The 909-nt window shown below is 43.3% G+C and overlaps 1 protein-coding gene across 1 annotated transcript; it reads left to right on the plus strand.

Annotated features, from left to right (window-relative positions):
* The first annotated feature begins 214 nt into the window (after window positions 1-214).
* Window positions 215-709, plus strand: LOC110738496. Its single transcript, XM_021918907.1, has one exon. It carries the CDS (start codon window positions 215-217, stop codon window positions 707-709), a length of 495 nt encoding a protein of 164 aa, XP_021774599.1.
* The last annotated feature ends 200 nt before the right edge of the window (window positions 710-909 follow it).

A 909-nucleotide genomic window follows, 5' to 3' on the forward strand; every position in this document is an offset into this window, starting at 1 on the left:
GAATTCTCAGATTGGAGGGAAGATCCTAAACTCCCACCTAAATTGCATGAATACTGTTTCAATGTTAACCCTACAGGAGTAATTAGGACCCTGAACAAAATGGGAGAAACCGTGCAGTGGCCTAGAAAGAGCGACAGGCCTAACATACTCAGCAGCGAAGCAGCATGCGAAAGAAAGCAATAAGGATCAGTCTGACAGAAGAGAAAGGTAAAAAATGGAGATCCCTATCATGTTCGAAGAGAGCGATGCAGTGGAAGGACATCATGACGGCCTGGTAATTTCGCTCTCAGTTGGAAACTGTATGATCAAGCGAATCCTTGTTGACTATGGAAGCTCTACAAACATCATCATGCTTGATACCTTGAAGCACATGAACATCGATGAAAAGAACATCATCAACAAGTCAACAATGCTAGTAGGATTCAGTGGGGAAACCAAGAAGACAAGTGGGGAGATCACATTAGCCACCTATGCAAAAGGGGTCAATTTACAAGTCAAGTTCCTAGTAATCGACACCTTATCATCGTACAATATGATTCTAGGCAGACCATGGATACATGAGATGAGAGCCATCCCCTCCACATATCATCAAGTCATTAAATTTCCTACCAGATGGGGCATTCAAGAAATCAAAGGGGACCCTAAGGAAGCTAAAGAATGTTACAAGGTTGCCCTGAAAGCAACATCTGCAGAGAAGGGTTCAGCATAGCAATCAGAGGGTCAGTTGGGCCAAAAGAAGCTTAATATAGCAAAAGAACAAGACGCCACAGAAGTCTAGCTGGACCCCAATCACCCAGACCAGAAGGTCAGAATAGGGTCAGAATAGAATTCAGACCTTCGTCAGCAAATTTATGAATTCTTAGAGGAAGAAAAAGATGCATTCGCTTGGACTCACGAAGACATGAAGGG

Source organism: Chenopodium quinoa, unplaced genomic scaffold (assembly GCF_001683475.1).
Source record: "Chenopodium quinoa cultivar QQ74 unplaced genomic scaffold, ASM168347v1, whole genome shotgun sequence".
Lineage (NCBI taxonomy): Eukaryota > Viridiplantae > Streptophyta > Magnoliopsida > Caryophyllales > Amaranthaceae > Chenopodium > Chenopodium quinoa.